At 43.6% G+C, this 22,545-nt stretch overlaps 1 protein-coding gene across 2 annotated transcripts in view; it reads left to right on the plus strand.

Annotated features, from left to right (window-relative positions):
* The window catches only part of LOC121551681 (myosin light chain kinase, smooth muscle), a 113,036-nt gene that overhangs the window by 12,890 nt on the left and 77,601 nt on the right, over nt 1–22,545 (plus strand). For both annotated transcript variants that reach the window (XM_041864397.2, XM_041864404.2), the window contains exon 2: nt 5,129–5,285. In XM_041864397.2, coding sequence (XP_041720331.1) covers nt 5,133–5,285 — 153 coding nt within the window. In that variant the 5' untranslated portion in view covers nt 5,129–5,132. The remainder of the gene's footprint in view (nt 1–5,128; nt 5,286–22,545) is intronic.

A 22,545-nucleotide genomic window follows, 5' to 3' on the forward strand; every position in this document is an offset into this window, starting at 1 on the left:
AGTGAGAGGGTGAGGTCAAAAGAGGAGAGGAGTGGAAAGAAGGAGGCAGAGAGAAATGAGTCAAATGTAGACGTAGGGAGGTTGAAATCCCCCAAAACTGTGAGGGGTGAGCCATCCTCAGGAAAGGAACTTATCAAGGCGTCAAGCTCATTGATGAACTCTCCAAGGGAACCTGGAGGGCGATAGATGACAAGGATATTAAGCTTAAATGCCCATGTTGTGCATCTAAGGGTTAACACAGTTCAATATTCTAATTCTGTATTCTTAAAAAAAATATGGAAATAGCCATGGTTATGTGGGTTAGCAATAGCAGTGATACCCTTTTAGTGGTGTCTTCTGTCAGCTATCGCAATAATTTTTATTTGCCTTGCTGAACCATTATGCCATGTTTCTTTTTATTGATATTGGTTTTAAAAGGGTATGAACCATCGACCATGTCGAATGTGAGGTACTGTATGAAGCATGTCTGACTCAGGGCCATGGAAAACATCATAGGTCAAATAAACTGTGGAGCTCAGCAATGTGTCAACTGATAAAGCACCAACGTGCCTATATTGGTGTTCCAAGAAAGGATTAATTAAACACAGGTCTGGCTGTGGCTTTGCTGATAGTGGCCCACTGTTACTATTTCATAGATGGGAAGCAACATGGCATCCTGATGATGGATTACAGAAGATACATCCCAAATGGCACCCTATTCCCTATATAGTGCACTACTTTTGACCAGAGCCCATAAGTCATTTGGGACGCAGATAGAAGAAGAATGCATTCAGAAAAACAACAGTTCTGTAGTTAATGGCAACCTTTTGATGTTCTTGCTATGCTTAGAGGAAACTGTTTGTCAAATGTGTGTACAGAATAACAACTAACAGTTTTTTTCTGTCTGGATGGTTTATACAGCAAAGGGACTTTCACCCTTGTTGGTTATTATAGGCCTTGCACATCCTGTCAATTAAATGTTTTCTTAGACAGGGACAATTTATGTTAATGCCTGTGGCTGATGGAAAGTCAATACAAGCAACACAACTGTTTTCATTCTCTAGTCCTCACCAAACACATGTTTAGATTCCACATGAGGTGATACTCTCCAATTTTGTCTACGTCAGTTTTTCCTCATTTTCGTTTTGATTTGGAACTGAAGAGGAGCTAATGAATAAATAACAGTATTTAACTTTTAATCGAGACCATGTGTTCTTCCTTAATAGACGTGTTTAAAATGATGTTGTGTTAGTTGAACAAAGACTTCTTTGGAAGTAAGCCATCATTTGACAGGCTAAATAGAGGAACATAATATGGACTTTTGAGAATCAAAATGGAAAAAGAGGACCACATTGGAAATCAGCCTTCTTTGGGCATTATTGTGTTTTATCTTTGGTAATTTTTTAATCCGGCTGGAGCAGCTTTATACTTTTAATTATCAAATCAATTCAATCAATCAATGAACCAATCAGACAATCAATCAGTCTCTCAATCCATGTAAAGTGTGCAGCTCTGTTTGTCCTTAGACAGGCTACTGTACCTACTGTACCTTAATGTGTTCATACCTTCACTCATTTTATCCATGCAAACTGGAGAAAAAAGGAGGGACGCACACAAACCCAGCCCCAGGGGCAGCCAGTGGTGGAACCACCAACGACCAAGCATTAGGCTTCCTGAACACTAAACAGAAGCAGGCCTTGGTCCTCCACTGCCCCTCCTACTGCAAAGGCAGACCAACACAGAATACATTGAGTTGGCTTCCCTCTGATTTATGTTTACCCTCTCTCTCTTTCTGTTGCACATGCTTTCTTAATTACTTAATGTTTATTGTATGTACCTTTTTTTTAAAGTGTTGACATGAAAGTTAGAATGCAACACTGCGCAAGTCATCATTAAAGTCAGTCATTGTCTGTCCACTGCAGGGCAAAAATAGCGTCATATCATATTTGCCACCACTGGGTAAAGAATCCATTGTAATTATTACGTTGCTGACATGATAATGCAACATTATCTTTGAAGACTTGAATTATACTGAACAAAAATATAAACGCAACATGCAACAATTTCAAAGATTTTACTGAGTTACAGTTGATATGAGGAAATAAATCAATTAAAATAAATACATTAGGCCCTAATCTATGGATTTCACATGACTGGGAATACAGATATGCATCTGTTGGTCAAAGATAACTTACAAAAAAATGGGCCTCACAATGGGCCTCAGGATCTCGTCACAGTGTTTCTTTGCATTCACATTGCTATCGATAAAATGCAATTGTGTTTATTGTCCGTAGCTTATGCCTGCCCATACCATAAGCCCACGGTTGGGATGGTGTTCTTCGGCTTGCAAGTACCCCCTTTTTCCTCCAAACATAACGATGGTCATTATGGCCAAACAGTTATATTTTGGTTTCATCAGACCAGAGGACATTTCTCCAAAAAGTACGATCTTTGTCCCCATGTGCGGTTGCAAACCGTAATCAGACTTTTTTTATGGCGGTTTTGGAGCAGTGGCTTCTTCCTTGCTGAGCGGCCTTTCAGGTTATGTCGATATAGGACTTGTTTTACTGTGGATATAGATAATTTTGTACCTGTTTCCTCCAGCATCTTCACAAGGTCCTTTGCTGTTGTTCTCGGATTGATTTGCACATTTCGCACCAAAGTATGTTCATCTCTAGGAGACAGAACGCGTCTCCTTCCTGAGCGGTATGACGGCTGCGTGGTCCCATGGTGTTTATACTTGCGTACTATTGTTTGTACAGATGAACGTGGTACCTTCAGGCGTTTGGAAATTGCTCCCAAGGATGAACAAGACTTGGGGAGGTCTACCATTTATTTTCTGAGGTCTTGGCTGATTTCCCATGATGTCAAGCAAAGAGGCACTGAGTTTGAAGGTAGGCCTTGAAATACATCCACAGGTACACCTCCTATTGACTCAAATGATGCCACAAAGTAGATGTCCTAACCGACTTGCCAAAACTATAGTTTGTTAATAAGAAATTTGTGGAGCGGTTGAAAAACTAGTTTTAATGACTCCAACCTAAGTGTATGTAAACTTCCGACTTCAACTGTAAGCTTTTTGTGAGTATGGAACATTTCTGGGATATTTTATTTCAGCTCATGAAACATGGAACCGACACATTACATGTTGCGTTTATATTTTTGTTCAGTATACTTACAGATACACACGGTAATAATACATTAGCACATTTTGTAGGTAGACTGCATTGACGTTGGCGCCAACCAAGCTTCTTTTGTTAGATTCATTTAATATTTAAGGTGACTAACAGGTTTGCGCTGAGCTCAAGCTAAATGCTTCACCTTCTTGTGATGCTTTTGTTTGCTGGCAGGGCATGTCAATGTCAATGTCATGTTTTGAATGTATCATATGCTATTACCGGTCTCATGCTACGTCTGTGAGGTTAATAACCCAATGGCAAAGGTTGCGTCCCAAATGGCACCCTATTCCCTATACAGTGCACTACTTTTGTCCACAACACTGAAAGACCAAGAGGGCTTTATGACATGCCACATCAAATGCACAGCTGTATTGACATTATTAATCCCATGTGATGTTACGCAGCCTTGTGTGGATTTGGGATATGAATTGCATTCAATTCAAATAAAGGCTAAGCTCAAATTTTTGTTTGATGTTTGAATGCCACTGCTATTGAACCATATGGTACAATAGTCTTTTGCAAAGTTTTTTGAAGCAGTTTAATTACACTGAATGCGGCTTGAGCTTTCTATCTCTGCTCAAAGGTGTGACTGCCTTTCCTTTTTCCCAATGGAACCGGTGGTTGTGAATTCTCAAATCCTTTCGCTTAACACCAGCACCACCAGTACACTTGTTATTGAGCTAGAGAGTAGTCCAACAGGCCTTTCTGGCATCTCAGGGAGGAAACATGCATGTTTTTCTACCCGTGCCCCTCTCACGTTCATCCTCAGTGGGCACCAGCTGCAGCTCCATATGGCTGCATACTGAGGGCCCAGTGTTTATACCAGCATTAGGCATCTAACGTCTCAAAACAGGCAGGATAAAATCACTTGTACTTGTCCCTCCTTGGTGTTCCCAACTCCTCTATTGAGACCGTGGTGGTGATTAACACATTCCACACATGGGATATACATTGACCAGGGCATCTGTCGGACTGACTGTATCTTTGTATGTACAGTATGTGGGTGTTATCCTTATTTAGCTGTTCTAATTCATTAGATTAGATACACAGGGATGCAAATGTTGGCCAGCTAGAGCTAGATTGAGCACGTACTGTGATCCAGAAAACTTTGAGTAGTCAAATATTGTGATTATAGCCTACAGGGAGCATTTTTGTTGCTTCTTTTTCTTGGTTGCTTATTTGCTCTTAGTCAAAAGTCAAATTATCACAGAAATGTGGTCGGGGGCTGAAAAGGTGTCTGAGAATGCCGTTTCTGTACAAGCCTCAAGCCTGTGCTGAAAAATAAACATGGGAGGTATTTCCCCCAAATTGTCAGGAAAGGGAATTTGCAGTTATTTTCTAATATTTCCTTAACTACTTCTACAGCTAAGTTATGGCTTGCCAAAGCTAAGCTTAGGTGTATAAGAATAACAAGCTAAAAACTGCAAAACGAATGATTGTGTGATTGTGAATCAATGGTTGACCCTTTTTATCTATTGTTTTTATGGTTGATACGGTCTACTGATTTGGCAGGAGACCAGGGGTGTATTCATTATACAGATTCTGTTGCAAAGCATTTTGTTTGTTTGCAACAGAAACAGTTTACTCCAAACGGATAACATTTTGCAATGAAAACAAGCGTTTCTATTGGACAAATTCAGGTAGGTCCCTTCCCATTTCGTTCCGTTGGCTCGTTCCGTTGGCTCTGTTTGCTTCCGTTTGGTTGCGATACGTAATAAATACACCCCAGATGGTTGATGGATTGGATTCAAGAGAAAGGTGTATATAAAGACATGATTCACTTCAAATCGAATTGATATATGTAATATGTGAAGCCCAACAGCCTCTGTCCCTATTCCCTTTATAATCCCCTATGGGCCCTGATCAAAAGTACTGCACTACATATGGTATAGTGCCATTGGGGATACACCCTATAAAAGTGAAGTGCATTATCAAAACAATTTACAAAAAAGTAATTCTATCCTTTACAGAAATATGGGGGATGTGCAGCTTGTGACTACAACGCGGATCTCCAAGACCAGCTTGACATTAGGCCGAGGTTCTCCAAGACAGGAGTCTCCAACCTTTACTCTCCCACCCCGCAATGCCCGGGTCAGCCCAGGAGGGACAGCACGCCTTGATGGGAAGGTAGGAATCTCTCTCTCAAAACGCCTGTCCCAAATCGCTCCCTATATCCCTTCCCCTTACATTTTAGTCATTTAGCAGATGCTCTTATCCAGAGCGACTTACAGTTAGTGAGTGCATAATTTTTTTTTCTTCATACTGGCCCCCCGTGGGAATCGAACCCACAACCCTGGCGTTGCAAGCGCCATGCTCTACCAACTGAGCCTATCTCCTTGATGTTAGCATTTCTGAATAGGTATAACCAGTGTAGTGGTAAGGCTTCCACCATATCTGCAAACATTGAAGGATTAGGGCCATAAGGAGGAGTAGGGATCGAATTGTGAATGGACCAAAATGTCATTATATCCGTTTATTTTCAACCCACCCGAGTGTGCGTGAGCTGTGCATGTTGCGTTGTGTTTAGAGTAGAGGTGCTGAAGTGGACTTTGTTGCCCTTGGGTCAAGGCCTTGTGTTGACCCCACACCTCCTGTTAGCAAGACTCCTACTGTGCTGTTCACTGTGCTCTCCTTGGCATCCCTCTCTGGGCATCACTGTCTGTTTGGACTTGGGACCAATCCCAAATCGACCCCTACGCCCTATGGAGATAAGTAATATGGTGAAACCTCCACCTAGCCTATAAGAGGGGCAAGGTGGACATATTCCCATATTACTAACACCTGTCATAGCCTTTCATATCTTCACAAGTGCATAGGGTTTAGGGTTTGATTTGGGATAGGGCATCAGTCTCCGCTTATCAGCTCACTCAATATGGTCATGGGTGAGCAACCAGGCTTTGCAAAAAACAAAAAAACTAAACAGCTGTTTGAGAATGCTTATCCCAACAATACTTGAGGCTGACAGAGAGGACTGTCAAGTCTTGATTTATCGCAAAGGTCCTTTTGGCGAAGACTGCTTCAATTTCCATTTTCCATATGATTAATGCATGGTGACTTGTTATCCTAGCAAAGAAGTCTTTGCCCAAAAATGTTTTGAAGTTATCCAAACAGATTCGTAGGCTTTTAAAAATACATTAAAAAAATTAGATAAGAGTGTTGATCGGGATTAAGTTAGAGGTTTATCATGGGTGAAATGCTAGTCAGGAAGAATAATATAATTTATGCCATTTAGCAAACACTTTTATCCAAAGCATCTTAGTCATGCGAGCATAAATGTTCATAATGGGTGGCCCCAGTGCGAATCGAACCCACTATCCTGGAAGTGCAAGTGCCGAACTATACACAGGACCGCAATGCATTTCTCCAATACATTTTAATTCGTAACTATATCTCAAGAGTGTAGGTCATTTGTTTTGTAGCCTTGATTTGTTACCCCCCAAAATGCATGATTTAAATGTTACGCTGTCCACTGCACATGTCAACATGGCCAGTCAGTCAAGCTAGATAGACTATCTACAGTGGCTTTGCTCTGTGTTTGGAACCCTTTCATCATGTCCCCTTGTCATGTTTTGACAACCCCCAGAGGGTCGGCTCTGCTCCTCAGATGCCCCGATCTCAGTTCCTGTCAAGTCTCCCCACTGCCTTCCATGTAAAAGGGATAGTTCACACATAAAAAAATGACATTGTAAGTAAACCAATGTAAGCAGGCAATGGATAAGGTATGGCTGCAATCAATGTTTGGTTTTGTTTACCTTACTGCTGTCTTCAAATGCTAATGCTTTGAATTAGTCATTTTTAAAGGGGAAATTCAGAATTGTACAACTTCATGTTATATGGTTCCTCACCCTGAAAGTAGTCTATGGGCCAGGAGAAACTGTAATCCATGGTTCGGTTTTAACGACATGAAGGCAGTGTTATGGCAATGCAGTGTGTGGGATCTCTCTTAGATTGGAAAGGATGTGTGACTAATGAGACTGTAGTGTTACAGAAAGCAGGCTCCTGCCACTTTGAGTTCACCTCCACCATACACATGGTTTTCATTCAGCTTCTCTGTCTCTGCTTTGAGTCTGATGTAAAGCATTGGAGTAATTTCTGGGACTCATGGTAAAAATCCGAATTGCATCCTCTTTATGAAATGATACAGTAAAGTAGGGTTCCCCAACTGGCGGCCCGCGGGCCAAAACCATGTGTATGGTGGACCCCCAAGTCTTCTCAGCAAAAAAATAAAAACAGTATACACTACCGGTCAAAAGTTTTAGGACACCTACTCATTCAAGGGTTTTTCTTTATTTCTACTATTTTCTACATTGTAGAATAATAGTGAAGACATCAAAACTATGAAATAACACATGGAGTCATGAATTAACCAAAAAAGTGTTAAACAAATCAAAATATATTTTATATTTGAGATTCTTCAAATAGCCACCCTTTGCCTTGATGACAGCTTTGCACACTCTTGACATTCTCTCAACCAGCTTCATGAGGTAGTCACCTGGAATGCATTTCAATGTGCCTTCTTAAAAGTTAATTTGTAGAATTTATTTCCTTAATGCGTTTGAGCCAATCAGTTGTGTTGTGACAAGGTAGGGGGGGTATACAGAAGCTAGCCCTATTTGGTAAAATACCAAGTCCATATTATGACAAGAACAGCTCAAATAAGCAAAGAGAAACGACAGTCCATCATTACTTTAAGACATGAAGGTCAGTCAATACAGAACATTTCAAGAACTTTGAACATTTCTTCAAGTGCAGTCGCAAAAACCATCAAGCGCTATGATGAAACTTGCTCTCATGAGGAGCGCCACAGGAATGGAAGACACAGAGTTACTTCTGCTGCAGAGGATAAGTTCATTAGTTTTCCAGCCTCAGAAATTGCAGCCCAAATAAATGCTTCACAGAGTTCAAGTAACAGACACATCTCAACATCAACTGTTCAGAGGAGACTGTGTGAATCAGGCCTTCATGGTCGAATTGCTGCAAAGAAACCAGTACTAAAGGACACCAATAAGAAGAAGAGACCTGCTTGGGCCAAGAAACACGAGCAAGTTGGGAAGAGATCTTTGACGTACCGATCCCATGGCATAGTGTTTATGAACTGACACGCAAAACGACACCGGATTCAAAAATTAGAATCTTTCAATTTAAATTATTATATAAAATTCTTGCTACCAATAGAATGTTATTTATATGGGGGATACAATCTTCCCAGCTCTGCAGATTTTGCTGTGAAGAGATAGAATCATTAGATCATTTGTTTTGGTTCTGTCCATTTGTAGCTTGTTTTTTGGACACAGGTCCAGGAATGGCTAAAGGATTGCAATATTTACCTGGAACTAACCTTGCAGATAGCATTACTGGGTGATCTGAAAAGTCATAGTCAATCAATCAATAATATAATAATACTTTTAGCAAAAATGTTTATTTTTAATTCACAATCTGTAGAAGCAATGAGAATAGAAAGGTTCAGAACTTTTGTAAAACATCACAGTACGGTTGAAATATATATGGCAAATAGAAATCCTATATGGATGGGGTTAAGAGATAGATGGGAGGTATTGAATAGAGTTGAAGGATGGGACTAATAACAAATAACAACAAATAATAACAAAGATAGCTAATAATGTAAGCATACTGTGTCCATAATAAGTATATAGGTTGTATGTTGGGAGCTTTTGGGAAAGAGCACAGTTAGAAAGATATGGCATTTAGAAGCAAACCGGATGGACATCATGAAAATGATCGGAGAGGTTGAGAGTAGAAGAAGTTCAGGAGCAAAAATAAATAAATATATATATATATATATATATATATATATATATATATATATATATATATATATATATATATATATATATATATATATAATTGGATGTCACGAGAGGCTGTGTCCTGGAGGGACGTTACATCCCCCTGAGGTGGCTGCAAACCCAGACAGCTATGGCTCCATCTGCTGGTATGGTCGGGAACTCCACCCCTCTATGGCCAATCTTCCCACGCAGCTGAAACCAATCAGGAGGTGATGAGCTGAAGGTTTGTTGAAGGGAAGAGACACGGTCTCCAAGCTGGGCTCTCTGGAGGACAAGAGTGCTGCACGTCCACTTCCATGAGGAATATAAGGATTTGGAGATACTTACCTTTGGGAAATACTCACCTTTGGATATATGCACCTGTGGAAATACGTGTGGGACATTTGGAAGGACGTTTTGCTGGGTTGGCCACTAGCTGCCCGTGGAATACAGTAAGACTGGGGAAACGTTATTTGTGAGCGAGGAGAGTTATGATTTTGGATGTGGAAGAACATCCCGACCTGTTAACCCTTAACCAGAGCCACCAGAGAACAGAATTGTGTTATACTTTCGTTAGTTTCCCAAGACCTTTAATAAAATCCTTGTTTTGGTTGAACCTGGTCTCCTTGCACTACTTGAGCAATCCCGCTGAAAGCTGTGTAGCCTCTCGTGACATCACAGATGGTGGAGAAATACGGGCACGCTCAAGCGTTAATAGTGCATGTCAGAGGAGGATACCGAGGTTTGATCACCCAGTTTTCCAAGTTGGCCGTAGGCTCCCGCCGACTGAAATGGAGGACATATTGAAAGCCCTTGTTGCTGGCCAGCAAGCCCAGATGCAAGCAAACGTGGCTCTCTTGGAGACAAGCAAAGAAAGCCAACCTTCTGAAGGCAGAGGAATTGCAGTTGCAGAGACAGAGGGTGGTCCAAAATACCCGCCCAATAAAGGCAAGTGACTTTATATCTAAGATGGGAGCTACCGATGACATTGAGGCATACCTGCATGCATTTGAGGCCACGGCCACTAGGGAAGCCTGGCCCAAGCAACAGTGGGTTGGTCTGTTAGCCCCCCTTTCTAACCGGGAATCGCTGAATGCTGTCCGGGGACCTGGGCCCTGACCAGGTTACTGACTATGATGCCCTGAAGTCTGAGATCCTCAGCAGATATGGACTCACAAAGTTTGGTATGGCCCAGCGCTTTCACAGCTGGACCTTCCAACCAGACCAACCTCCTCGGGCGCAGATGCATGAACTTGTCCGAATCGCAGGGAAATGGCTGGATCCGCAGAGGAATACAGCAGCGGCGGTAGTGGAGGCCGTTGTGGTGGATCGTTACCTAACGCGCCCTCCCTTATGAGGCAAAACGGTTCATCAGTCAACAGGCCTTGACCACGGCTGATCTGACCGTGGAAGCTGTGGAAAAGTACCAGGCCACAGCGGAGATGCTGAATGCTTCCCGAAAAAAGACCCCAGGAGTGCGGCCCCACCACAAATGGGAAGAACCCGTCCAAAGGACCCCCAAGGTCTCGAACCCAGCCACGCGTCAGGACTTATCCCGGCTCCAGGGGGAGCCAGAAACCAGGCGGGTCAAGAAGAGTACACCAGGAGGGGAAACTCGACAGTGTTACCGGTGTGGGGAGATGGGACATATCTCCTGGCAGTGTGGGAAACCAGCCGAGGAACCTATGCCCACTGCGGAGTCCTCCAGCTCAGCACCCACACACCGTTTTGCCTCGCTCTTGGGAGTCGTAGATGCGGCGCCCCAGATCGACCCCCCACCTGCCCGGTAACTGTGAATCACCATGATGTGGAGGCCTTACTGGATTCTGGTAGCCGGGCCACCCTGGTGCGTAAGGATTTGGTGGGCCCAAACGTGTCTGACCCCGGGAAAGTCCTCCCAGTTTCCTGTGTCCATGGGGACACCAGAGAATACCCCATTACTGAACTTACAATGACCAGCACACGGGGAACCATACACCCGACGGCGGGGGTGGTTGATTCCCCTCCCCGTCCCTGTCCTAATTGGGCGAGACTGCCCAGCCTTTTACCCACTCTGGAGAGAGTCTCAGGAGAGGATAACCCGAGTACCTCGGAAACGGAGAGGCAAGACTCATCCTGGGAAGGCTCCAGTGCAATCCTCCGAGTTACTCACTCCCGCCCGGGTCTGATAGGGATGGCAGGTGCCCAGACCGACACAGAGACGGAGCTACAGAATCTGGACAAAGAACTGTCTGGTCTGAAGGGGACCGCTGAGAGGTATCGTTTGTTAAAGCAACAGTTAGACATGAAGACAGAAGAGTTAGATATCCTCCAGGCTAAACTCCAACAGAGCTCCTTCCCTAAGCAACAGGAGGAGCTGGAGAGGCTGCGCAGGACCATCGAGGAGTGTGAGGAGACCCTGCGCAGTAGTAAGGAGGTCCAGAAGAAGGCAGAGGAGAAGTACAAGGTGTTGGAGAACAAGATGAAGAATGCGGAGGCAGAGAGAGAGAAGGAACTGAAAGCTGCTCAACAGAAGCTAAACTCTGCTAAAACCAAGGCTGATGCGTTCAGTAAGAAACTCAAGGAGAGACAACAGGAGGCGGAGTCCCTGGTCCTAGAGTTGGAGGAGTTGAAGAGAGAGCAGTCTGGCAAGCACCACGGCAATGCGGACGCCCTCTCCCGGCGTGATGCCTTCTTCGCTGCCTTTACCCCGACGAGGACGTCGGTCCCGAGGAGGGGGATGTGTGATGTCACGAGAGGCTGTGTCCTGGAGGGACGTTACATCCCCCTGAGGTGGCTGCAAACCCAGACAGCTATGGCTCCATCTGCTGGTATGGTCGGGAACTCCACCCCTCTATGGCCAATCTTCCCACGCAGCTGAAACCAATCAGGAGGTGATGAGCTGAAGGTTTGTTGAAGGGAAGAGACACGGTCTCCAAGCTGGGCTCTCTGGAGGACAAGAGTGCTGCACGTCCACTTCCATGAGGAATATAAGGATTTGGAGATACTTACCTTTGGGAAATACTCACCTTTGGATATATGCACCTGTGGAAATACGTGTGGGACATTTGGAAGGACGTTTTGCTGGGTTGGCCACTAGCTGCAACGTGGAATACAGTAAGACTGGGGAAACGTTATTTGAGCGAAGGAGAGTTATGATTTTGGATGTGGAAGAGACATCCCTGAACTGTTAACCCTTAAAGAGCCACCAGAGAACAGAATTGTGTTATACTTTCGTTAGTTTCCCAAGACCTTTAATAAAATCCTTGTTTTGGTTGAACCTGGTCTCCTTGCACTACTTGAGCAATCCCGCTGAAAGCTGTGTAGCCTCTCGTGACATCACAATATATATATATATATATAGAATTATTGTAAAATTAACTCTGTCCATAAGGTGTAGATAGTAAGTATAGACCGGAAGTAGAGGCCTGGGCGTTGTTGTTCACTAATTTACTCCAAGTAGGGAAAGGATGGTGGGGTTGAAAAGTAATAAAGGGGAATATATAAAAAAAAAAAAAAAAAAAAGAAACACGAGCAATGGACATTAGACCGGTGGAAATTGTCCTTTTGGAGTCCAAATTTGAGATTTTTTGTTCCATTTTTTGTTTTTGGGTGAACGGATGATGTCCGCATGTGTAATTCCCACCGTAAAGCATAGACGAGGAGGTGTTGCGGTGTGGGGGGTGCTTTGCTGGTGACACTGTCTGTGATTTATTTAGAATTCAAGGCACACTTAACAAGCATGGCTACCACAGCATTCTGCAGCGACACGCCATCCCATCTGGTTTGGGCTTAGTGGGACTATAATTTGCTTTTCAACAGGACAATGACCCAACACACCTCCGGGCTGTGTAAGGGCTATTTTACCAAGAAGGAGAGTGATGGAGTGCTGCATCAGATGACCTGGCCTCCACAATCCCCCGACCTCAACCAAATTGAGATGGTTTGATGGATGTGTATTTTTGTTATGAGGACAGTCTAGCCTCGCCTTACGCATCACTTCTTTATCCTTTGTGATTGGTCGGTTGTGATGAGGGTGAGATGCTTGTTAGCAGAGGAAGAGAGAGCCAGCATTGCAGTGTCTGATTTTGTACAGCCTGACTGTCCAGTGCTGAGCAGACCTGGGTTGAAATACTATTCAGAATCATTTCAAATCCTTTATTTGTGCTTGATTGCGCTTGCCTGGGTTAATGGGCCAATAAAATAGTCCCAAAACTGTAAACCCTGCCCATCTGTCACTCCAGGCAGGCTAGACCAAACGCTCAAATTATATGAAATAATTCAAATAGTATTTGAACCCAGGTAAGGTGCTGAGACAGAGTAGCTATATGGAATGCTTCTTGATAGGGATTAAAATATCTTAGTCTTGTGACGTTCAGCTTCCTGAGGTATTGTTTTTTTCAGAGCCGCTGGAGCAGAACACAGTCAGCTCCTCTTCAGCTTGGATGAGCTGAAACAACGCAGAATTTCATTATTACATTATGTGGAGTTGTACAGTGGTACCTCAAACTGTGATCGAGCTAAAGCATGTTTGTGTGCAGTGAGAGCATCTTGGTGAAGGAATTTTGAAATTATTTTTAAAATAGTGTGTGGATGAAGATATGTTCAGCACTAACCTTAAGACTTTAGGTTCTTTACTATCAATGGAATGGAACACCTCAGACATCTGCCAGCCAAATGCTACACACACACACTCTGTTAGATTGAAATGGGAACCCACCACCTATGATTCACAGACCACCTCCGACCTTTAAACAAGGGTATCACATACACAGATGGTTATCTGCTTCCAGGAGGAAGTCATGTGTCAGGGAGTTTGTTACTTTGTTCTGTTGCTCTCCCAGGTAGCATTCATCACTACTGAAGGCAAGATCCATCACCTCTCCTTATGTCTGCGTCCTAAATGGCACCCTATTCCCTGTATATTCCACTGCTTTTGACCAGGACCCATAGGGCTCTGGTCAAACGGAGTGCACTATATATGGAATAGGGTGCCATTTGGGACGCAGACCGTTTGCATGTCTGGATTGAAGCTTTTTCAAATGTACTGTGTTACGTAGTGGAAACTTGACTTCTCTTTTATCAGAACGATGCATGTTGTAGCTCCTCTGGCACTAAATAATTATATTTGTGTGGTCAGATACTGATCTTCTGTAGATGCCATACAGTGGGGAGAACAAGTATTTGATACACTGCCGATTTTGCAGGTTTTCCTACTTACAAAGCATGTAGAGGTCTGTAATTTTTATCATAGGTACACTTCAACTGTGAGAGACGGAATCTAAAACAAAAATCCAGAAAATCACATTGTATGATTTTTAAGTAATTAATTTGTATTTTATTGCATGACATAAGTATTTGATCACCTACAAACCAGTAAGAATTCCGGCTCTCACAGACCTGTTAGTTTTTCTTTAAGAAGCCCTCCTGTTCTCCACTCATTAACTGTATTAACTGCACCTGTTTGAACTCGTTACCTGTATAAAAGACACCTGTCCACACACTCAATCAAACAGACTCCAACCTCTCCACAATGGCCAAGACCAGAGAGCTGTGTAAGGACATCAGGGATAAAATTGTAGACCTGCACAAGGCTGGGATGGGCTACAGGACAATAGGCAAGCAGCTTGGTGAGAAGGCAACAACTGTTGGCGCAATTATTAGAAAATGGAAGAAGTTCATGATGACGGTCAATCACCCTCAGTCTGGGGCTCCATGCAAGATCTCACCTCGTGGGGCATCAATGATCATGAGGAAGGTGAGGGATCAGCCCAGAACTAAACGGCAGGACCTGGTCAATGACCTGAAGAGAGCTGGGACCACAGTCTCAAAGAAAACCATTAGTAACACACTACGCCGTCATGGATTAAAATCCTGCAGCGCACGCAAGGTCCCCCTGCTCAAGCCAGCGCATGTCCAGGCGCGTCCGAAGTTTGCCAATGACCATCTGGTGATCTGATGATCCAGAGGTGGAATGGGAGAAGGTAATGTGGTCTGATGAGACAAAAATAGAGCTTTTTGGTCTAAACTCCACTCGCCGTGTTTGGAGGAAGAAGAAGGACGAGTACAACCCCAAGAACACCATCCCAACCATGAAGCATGGAGGTGGAAACATCATTATTTGGGGATGCTTTTCTGCAAAGGGGACAGGATGACTGCACCGTATTGAGGGGAGGATGGATGGGGCCATGTATCGCGAGATCTTGGCCAACAACCTCCTTCCCTCAGTAAGAGCATTGAAGACGGGTTGTGGCTGGGTCTTCCAGCATGACAACGACCCAAAACACACAGCCAGGGCAACTAAGGAGTGGCTCTGTAAGAAGCATCTCAAGGTCCTGGAGTGGCCTAGCCAGTCTCCAGACCTGAACCCAATAGAAAATCTTTGGAGGGAGCTGAAAGTCTGTATTGCCCAGCGACAGCCCCGAAACCTGAAGGATCTGGAGAAGGTCTGTATGGAGGAGTGGGCCAAAATCCCTGCTGCAGTGTGTGCAAACCGGGTCAAGACCTACAGGAAACGTATGATCTCTGTAATTGCAAACAAAGGTTTCTGTACCAAATATTAAGTTCTGCTTTTCTGATGTATCAAATACTTATGTCATGCAATAAAATGCAAATTAATTACTTAAAAATCATACAATGTGATTTTCTGGATTTTTGTTTTAGATTACGTCTCTCACAGTTGAAGTGTACCGATGATAAAAATGACAGACCTCTACATGCTTTGTAAGTAGGAAAACCTGCAACATCGGCAGTGCTATTTGGGACTCCAGTGTTTTATCCCAATGCAGATTATCCTGTAGCTTCTGGAAAGAGTTAGGGTTGTAATTACTATTTGTCTCTGGCCTTGGCCCTGGGGAGCTACAGTCTATTCTAGGTTTCATTGGACAGGTATGTTTGTGTTGTCTACTTTACTCTGTCTGCACTAATCCACTCTGCTCTCTAGTACTCTATTGATATTCAATGAAAAATAACAAATGCTCTACTACCAGATCAAAGTTGGAGAAGATTGATGTGTAAATATATGTGTGCCATTTTCCCTTCATAGTGCAATGACGATAGTTTAGGATTTTTAAAAAACATTGCAGCTAAAAGCTGAAGCGTCAGCAGCACACCTCGCTGTCCCCTCACATCCTTTGGCTCTGGTCTTTGAAATGGTTAGAACTCCTCTTATCTCAACAGAGGACGCCACCTCGCTGGGAGCCCAAATCTCTCTCAATGAACTCAAAAGGGAATGGGATAGCATGAATAAAGGCAAATCACCTGGATGGGACAGTTTTTCCTCCTGAGGTCTATTAACATTTTGGAATCAGTTAGGTCCACTATTGCTCGAAATGATTAATACAGCCGTTCACAAAGGTTCATTTGGGGGAGATGTGAATACAGCACAAATTTTGCTTCTATAAAAAAAAGGTCAGAATGCCACCAAGTGTTCTCACAATCACCCCCCATCTTTGATAAACACGGATGTTAAACTTTTTTCCAAAAAGTTTTCGTCCAGTCTCGAGACTTGAGACACACGGACCAAGGCGGGTTTGTTAAAAAACATTCATCATCGGATAATCTCAGACTATTACAAATCTGAAATGCTTCATTAGAAACAATAGCTCCTTGGGTCGTTTTATCTCTCGATGCAGTAAAAGCTTTTGATAGACTAGAATGGTGATACAGTGAGGGGAAAAATAGTATTTGATCCCCTGCTGATTTTGTACGTTTGCCCACTGACAAAGACATGATCAGTCTATAATTTCAATGGTAGGTTTATTTGAACAGTGAGAGACAGAATAACAAAAAAAATAATCCAGAAAAACGCATGTCAAAAATGTAATGAATTGATTTGCATTTTAATGAGGGAAATAAGTATTTGACCCCTCTGCAAAACATGACTTAGTACTTGGTGGCAAAACCCTTGTTGGCAATCACAGAGATCAGACATTTCTTGTAGTTGGCCACCAGGTTTGCACACATCTCAGGAGGGATTTTGTCCCACTCCTCTTTGCAGATCTTCTCCAAGTCATTAAGGTTTCGAGCCTGACGTTTGGCAACTCGAACCTTCAGCTCCCTCCACAGATTTTCTATGGGATTAAGGTCTGGAGACTGGCTAGGCCACTCCAGGAACTTAAAAAAATTAATTAAAAAAATATGCCATTTAGCAGACGCTTTTATCCAAAGCGACTCACAGTCATGCGTGCATACATTATATATATATATTTTTTGTGTATGGGTGGTCCCGGGGATCGAACCCACTACCTTGGCGTTACAAGCGCCATGCTCTACCAGCTGAGCTACAGAGGACCAGACCTTAATGTGCTTCTTCTTGAGCCACTTCTTTGTTGCCCTGGCTGTGTGTTTTGGGTCATTGTCATGCTGGAATACCCATCCACGACCCATTTTCAATGCCCTGGCTGAGGGAAGGAGGTTCTCACTCAAGATTTGACGGTACATGGCCCCGTCCATCGTCCCTTTGATACGGTGAAGTTGTCCTGTCCCCTTAGCAGAAAAACACCCCCAAAGCATAATGTTTCCACCTCCATGTTTGACGGTGGGGATGGTGTTCTTGGGGTCATAGGCAACATTCCTCCTCCTCCAAACACGGCGAGTTGAGTTGATGCCAAAGAGCTCCATTTTGGTCTCATCTGACCACAACACTTTCACCCAGTTCTCCTCTGAATCATTCAGATGTTCATTGACAAACTTCAGACTGGCCTGTATACAGTGGGGAAAAAAGTATTTAGTCAGCCACCAATTGTGCAACTTCTCCCACTTAAAAAGATGAGAGAGGCCTGTAATTTTCATCATAGGTACACGTCAACTATGACCGACAAATTGAGATTTTTTTTTCTCCAGAAAATCACATTGTAGGATTTTTTATGAATTTATTTGCAAATTATGGTGAAAAATAAGTATTTTGTCACCTACAAACAAGCAAGATTTCTGGCTCTCACAGACCTGTAACTTCTTCTATAAGAGGCTCCTCTGTCCTCCACTCGTTACCTGTATTAATGGCACCTGTTTGAACTTGTTATCAGTATAAAAGACACCTGTCCACAACCTCAAACAGTCACACTCCAAACTCCACTATGGCCAAGACCAAAGAGCTGTCAAAGGACACCAGAAACAAAATTGTAGACCTGCACCAGGCTGGGAAGACTGAATCTGCAATAGGTAAGCAGCTTGGTTTGAAGAAATCAACTGTGGGACAAATTATTAGGAAATGGAAGACATACAAGACCCCTGATAATCTCCCTCGATCTGGGGCTCCACGCAAGATCTCACCCCGTGGGGTCAAAATGATCACAAGAACGGTGAGCAAAAATCCCAGAACCACACGGGGGACCTAGTGAATGACCTGCAGAGAGCTGGGACCAAAGTAACAAAGCCTACCATCAGTAACACACTACGCCGCCAGGGACTCAAATCCTGCAGTGCCAGACGTGTCCCCCTGCTTAAGCCAGTACATGTCCAGGCCCGTCTGAAGTTTGCTAGATGGCATTTGGATGATCCAGAAGAGGATTGGGAGAATGTCATATGGTCAGATGAAACCAAAATATAACTTTTGGTAAAAACTCAACTCGTCGTGTTTGGAGGGCAACGAATGCTGAGTTGCATCCAAAGAACACCATACCTACTGTGAAGCATGGGGGTGGAAACATCATGCTTTGGGGCTGTTTTTCTGTAAAGGGACCATGACGACTGATCCGTGTAAAGGAAAGAATGAATGGGGCCATGTATCGTGAGATTTTGAGTGAAAACCTCCTTCCATCAGCAAGGGCATTGAAGATGAAACGTGGCTGGGTCTTTCAGCATGACAATGATCCCAAACACACCGCCCGGGCAACGAAGGAGTGGCTTCGTAAGAAGCATTTCAAGGTCCTGGAGTGGCCTAGCCAGTCTCCAGATCTCAACCCCATAGAAAATCTTTGGAGGGAGTTGAAAGTCCGTGTTGCCCAGCGACAGCCCCAAAACATCACTGCTCTAGAGGAGATCTGCATAGAGGAATGGGCCAAAATACCAGCAACAGTGTGTGAAAACCTTGTGAAGACTTACAGAAAACGTTTGACCTGTGTCATTGCCAACAAAGGGTATATAACAAAGTATTGAGAAACTTTTGTTATTGACCAAATACTTATTTTCCACCATAATTTCCAAATAAATTCATAAAAAATCCTACAATGTGATTTTCTGAACGTCATAGTTGACGTGTACCTATGATGAAAATTACAGGCCTCTCTCATCTTTTAAGTGGGAGAACTTGCACAATTGGTGGCTGACTAAATACTTTTTTTCCCCACTGTATGTGCTTTCTTGAGCAGGGGGACCTTGCGGACGCTGCAGGGTTTCAGTCCTTCACGGCGTAGTGTGTTACCAATTGTTTCCTTGGTGACTATGGTCCCAGCTGCCTTGAGATCATTGACAAGATCCTCCCGTGTAGTTCTGGGCTGAGTCCTCACCGTTCTCATGATCATTGCCGAGGGAGATTGACAGTTCTTTTTGTGTTTCTTCCATTTTGCGAATAATCGCACCAACTATTGTCACCTTCTCACCAAGCTGCTTGGCGATGGTCTTGTAGCCCATTCCAGCCTTGTGTAGGTCTACAATCTTGTCCCTGACATCCATGGAGAGCTCTTTGGTCTTGGCCATGGTGGAGAGTTTGGAATCTGATTGATTGCTTCTGTGGACAGGTGTCTTTTATACAGGTAACAAGCTGAGATTAGGAGCACTCCCTTTAAGAGTGTGCTCCTAATCTCAGCTCGTTACCTGTATAAAAGACACCTGGGAGCAAGAAATCTTTCTGATTGAGAGGGGGTCAAATACTTATTTCCCTCATTAAAATGCAAATCAATTTATAACATTTTTGAAATGCGTTTTTCTGGATTTTTTTGTTGTTATTCTGTCTCTCACTGTTCAAATAAACCTACCATTAAAATTATAGACTGATCATTTCTTTGTCAGTGGGCAAACGTACAAAATCAGCAGGGGATCAAATACTTTTTTCCCTCACTGTAGCAAGAGGGTGGAAAAAGTAGATCCTATGTAACTAAAGTCTGGGCACCCCTGATCTAGACAATGTATCTCAATCGCATTGAAGATCATAGATAAATTCAGCGCCATCTCAAATTATAAAATGAATCAGCCCTACTACTGCCTCTTAAGATCCCAATGGAGGACTCCATCTCTACTTATGGATTCCCAATTTTTTCCCATTTTAGATATTTGGGAGTAGATACATTTAATTCCTTAGATAAAACCATTGCCAGAAACTTTAACAGAACACTCAAATCAATGTAATCCGACTAACATCCCAGTTGCTTTAACCGGCAGAATATCCATTGTTAAAATGAATATATTGCCACAGCTGAATTTCTGTAGTTCAATGCTTCCCATGGTTCCCCCTTCTGGCTAGTGGCATAACATTGATAGTGAAGTTTAAAAAATGTAAATGGCAAGATAAGCCATCCCGGATAAAATGTACAAACTTACAAAGAGGGAAAGACGTAGGAGGACTATCCGTACCAAACTTTAAAATGTATTTCCAGGCACTAGCATTTCGCTAGCATTTCGCCCCATCCTAAATTGGTTTAGACATGGTTATTCTGCCCCCTGGCTGAATATAGAGAGATGGTGTATCGTATTACCCTGGAAGAGACTGTCTTTACTGATATACGCCTTAAACAATGCAAACTACGCTTTGGTTGAAGGAATTGTCCGTAGAGCTCCAAGACAGAATTGTGTCGGCACAGATCTGGGGAAGGGTACCAAAACATTTCTGCCACATTGAAGGTCCCCAAGAACACAGTGGCCTCCATCATTCTTAAGTGGAATAAGTTTAGAACCACCAAGACTCTTCCTAGAGCTGGCCTTTATGACAGCCCGCTTGGGGTTTGCCAAAAGGCACCTAAAGGACTCTCAGACCATGAGAAACGTCTGAACGAAACCTGGTACCATCCCTACGGTGAAGCATGGTGGTGGCAGCATCATGCTGTGGGGATGTTTTTCAATGGCAGGGACTGGGAGACTAGTCAGGATCAAGGGAAAGATGAATGGAGCAAAGTACATAGAGATCCTTGATGAAAACCTGCTCCAGAGCACTCAGGCTGGGGCAAATGTTCACCTTCCAACAGGACAATGACCCTAAACACACAGCCAAGATAACGCAGGAGTGGCTTCGGGACAAGTCTCTGAATGTCCTTGAGTGGCCCAGCCAGAGCCCGGACTTGAACCCGATCTAACATCTCTGGAGAGACCTGAAAATAGCTGTGCAGCGACCCTCCCCATCCAACCTGACAGAGCTTGAGAGGATCTGCATAGAGGAATGGAAGAAACTCCCCAAATACAGGTGTGCCAAGCTTGTAGTGTCATACCCAAGAAAACTTGAGGCTGTAATCGCTGCCTAAGGTGCTTCAACAAAGTACTGAGTAAAAGGGTCTGAATTTTTATGTAAATGTGATATTTAATTTTTTGTTTTTTTTATACATTTGCAAAAATTTCTAAAAACCTGTTTTTGCTTTGTCATTATGGGGGATTGTGTGTAGATTGACGAGGGGAAAAAAACTATTTCATCAATTTTAGAATGAGGCTGTAACGTAACAAAATGTGGGGTCTGAATACTTTCCAAATGCTGGGGACAGTGAAAGGCCACTCTAAAATGTGCACTTCTGTCACACATTACAATGCCACAATGCTGACTGCAGGAATCTCCACCAGAGCTGTTGCCAGAGAATGTAATGTTAATTTCTCTACCAATGGCTGCTTCCAACGTAATTTTTTAGAATTTGGCAGTACGTCCAACCGGCCTCACAACCGCAGACCACATGTAACCACACCAGCCCAGGACCTCCACATCCGACTTCTTCACCTGCGGGATTGTCTGAGAACAGCCACCCGGACAACTGTGGGTTTGCACAACTGAAGAGTTTCTGCACAAACTGTCAGAAACCGTCACAGGGAAGCTCCTCTGCGTGCTCATCGTACTCACCAGGGTCTTGAACTGACTGCAGTTTGGCGTCATAACTGACTTCAGTGGGCAAATGCTCACCTTCGATGGCCACTGGCACGCTGGAGAAGTGTGCTCTTCACGGATGAATCCCAGTTTCAACTGTACTGGGAAGATTGCATACGTGTGGGCGAGCGGTTTGCTGATGTCAACGTTGTGAACCGAGCGCCCCATGTGGCGGTGGGGTTATGTTATGGGCATGCATAAGCTACGGACAGCGAACACAATTGAATTTTATCAATGGCAATTTGAATGCACAGCGATACCGTGACGAGATCCTGAGGCCAATTGTCGTGCCATTCATCCGCCGCCATCACCTCATGTTTCAGCATGATCATGAAGGGTCCCATGTCGCAAGGTTCTGTACACAATTCCTGGAAGCTGAACATTTCCTTGTTCTTCCATGGCCTGCATACTCACCAGACATGTCATCCATTGAGCATGTTTGGGATGCTCTGGATCGACATGTACGACCGCGTGTTCCAGTTTCTGCCAATATCCAGCAACTTCGCACAGCCATTGAAGAGGAGTGGGACAACATTCCACTAGCCACAATCAACAGCCTGATCAACTCTATGCGAAGGAGATGTTGCGCTGCATGAGGCAAATGGTGGTCACACCAGATACTGAC

The sequence above is a fragment of the Coregonus clupeaformis genome, chromosome 4 (genome assembly GCF_020615455.1).
Source record: "Coregonus clupeaformis isolate EN_2021a chromosome 4, ASM2061545v1, whole genome shotgun sequence".
Classification (NCBI taxonomy): domain Eukaryota; kingdom Metazoa; phylum Chordata; class Actinopteri; order Salmoniformes; family Salmonidae; genus Coregonus; species Coregonus clupeaformis.